This window comes from Plasmodium gaboni, chromosome 12, assembly GCF_001602025.1.
Source record: "Plasmodium gaboni strain SY75 chromosome 12, whole genome shotgun sequence".
Lineage (NCBI taxonomy): Eukaryota > Apicomplexa > Aconoidasida > Haemosporida > Plasmodiidae > Plasmodium > Plasmodium gaboni.
The window spans coordinates 1136392-1137868 of NC_031492.1; the positions used below are offsets into that span (position 1 = coordinate 1136392).

Consider the following 1477-nt stretch of genomic DNA (forward strand, 5'->3'; position numbering starts at 1 on the left):
ATAATGAATAATAATCTTTTAAGCAACAATAATATGAATAATGTCAATAAGGATTTTTTGACAAATAATTTTAATCTTAAGAAAAATACACACTATGCTTCTCTTACAAGCAGTGGGAATAATATGAACTTATTGAATGAACCATATATTTCATACAATAGTAATACTGAAAATATTAATAATATTAATGGTAATAATATGAGTGGTAATAATATTAATGGTAATAATAATATGAACGGGCATACTGATAAAAATGTTACATATGTTAATCCTTTAAATAATAATACAGATATAAATAGTAAAAAGGAAAATAATTTACTTTTATTAAATTATAAAAATAGCTATTTGAATAATAATAATAATGGTAGTAATACATTTTCAAATTGTGGACAAAGAGTTAATCAATTAAAATGTTTAAACACTTATAATAATAAATTGAATGAAGAATTATTAAATGAAAAATATATAAATAATGAGGATTTAAAAGATGATTTGAAAAATTTAATTAATATAGATTTTATTAATGATATAGATATGGAATATGAAGAAAAACATACATATAATAACGAAGCTTTTTTAACAACAACAAATTCAAATTTATTACAAAGACATACATATCCAAAAAATTTTCCTTCACTTAATGAAAATACATTACTTACAGTTGTGTCTTCTACATCCAATAATAATAATATGAATAAAATGAGAGAATATCAAACAACTATTGACAAATTTACATATAATAATGTTATGAATTGTGAAGAACAAAATTATATGATGAATTTTAATCAAACAAATGATGATGATGATAATCATAACAACAATAATAATAATAATAGTAATATATTTCAAGATGATTTTACACATACTAATTTACAATTAAATAGTAGTAATAATAATAAGCTTCATCATTTATCTAGTTTTAATAGTAGTACTCCTACTAATGGTGCTATCGTATTAGATGATTTTAATTATTATCAAGATGACAAATTTAACTTACATAACAATAATAAGAAAAATTTATTTACTAACTATTATAATTCTTGTGAAATGCCTAGTCCAAATTCTAATATGAAAAATAATCAAAATACAACTTTTCATATGGATGCTACAATTAATGATAATTATACACATCTTGAAAATATAAAACGTAATCATAACAATAGTTCTAACATTAATATGAATAATAATAATAATAATAATAATTCTCTATATAGAAGTACTTTAAATCCAAAAAATTTTATGAATGATTTAAACTTAAATAATAATTATAGCAATTTTGATGAAAATTTTCAAGGTATCAAAAAAAATGATGATAAAATGAGAGATTATGATATCATCAAAGTTAATGATGAGGATAACAAAAATTTTCTAAGTTACCCCTTTCATGCATCATCACACATAGATACTGATCAGAATTTTACAAACAATTATGTAAACTTTTTTTAAAAATGAAATATTCCACATATATATATATATA

The 1477-nt window shown here is 19.7% G+C and overlaps 1 protein-coding gene across 1 annotated transcript in view; it reads left to right on the forward strand.

Moving 5' to 3' along the window:
• PGSY75_1231800 (putative asparagine-rich protein) overlaps positions 1–1446 on the forward strand; it is a gene marked incomplete at both ends in the record, with an annotated part of 5124 nt that extends 3678 nt beyond the window's left edge. The window contains one exon of the mRNA XM_018786891.1: positions 1–1446. This exon is cut by the window's left edge and continues 3678 nt beyond it. Coding sequence (XP_018640756.1) covers positions 1–1446 — 1446 coding nt within the window.
• Between the last annotated feature and the right edge of the window lie 31 nt (positions 1447–1477).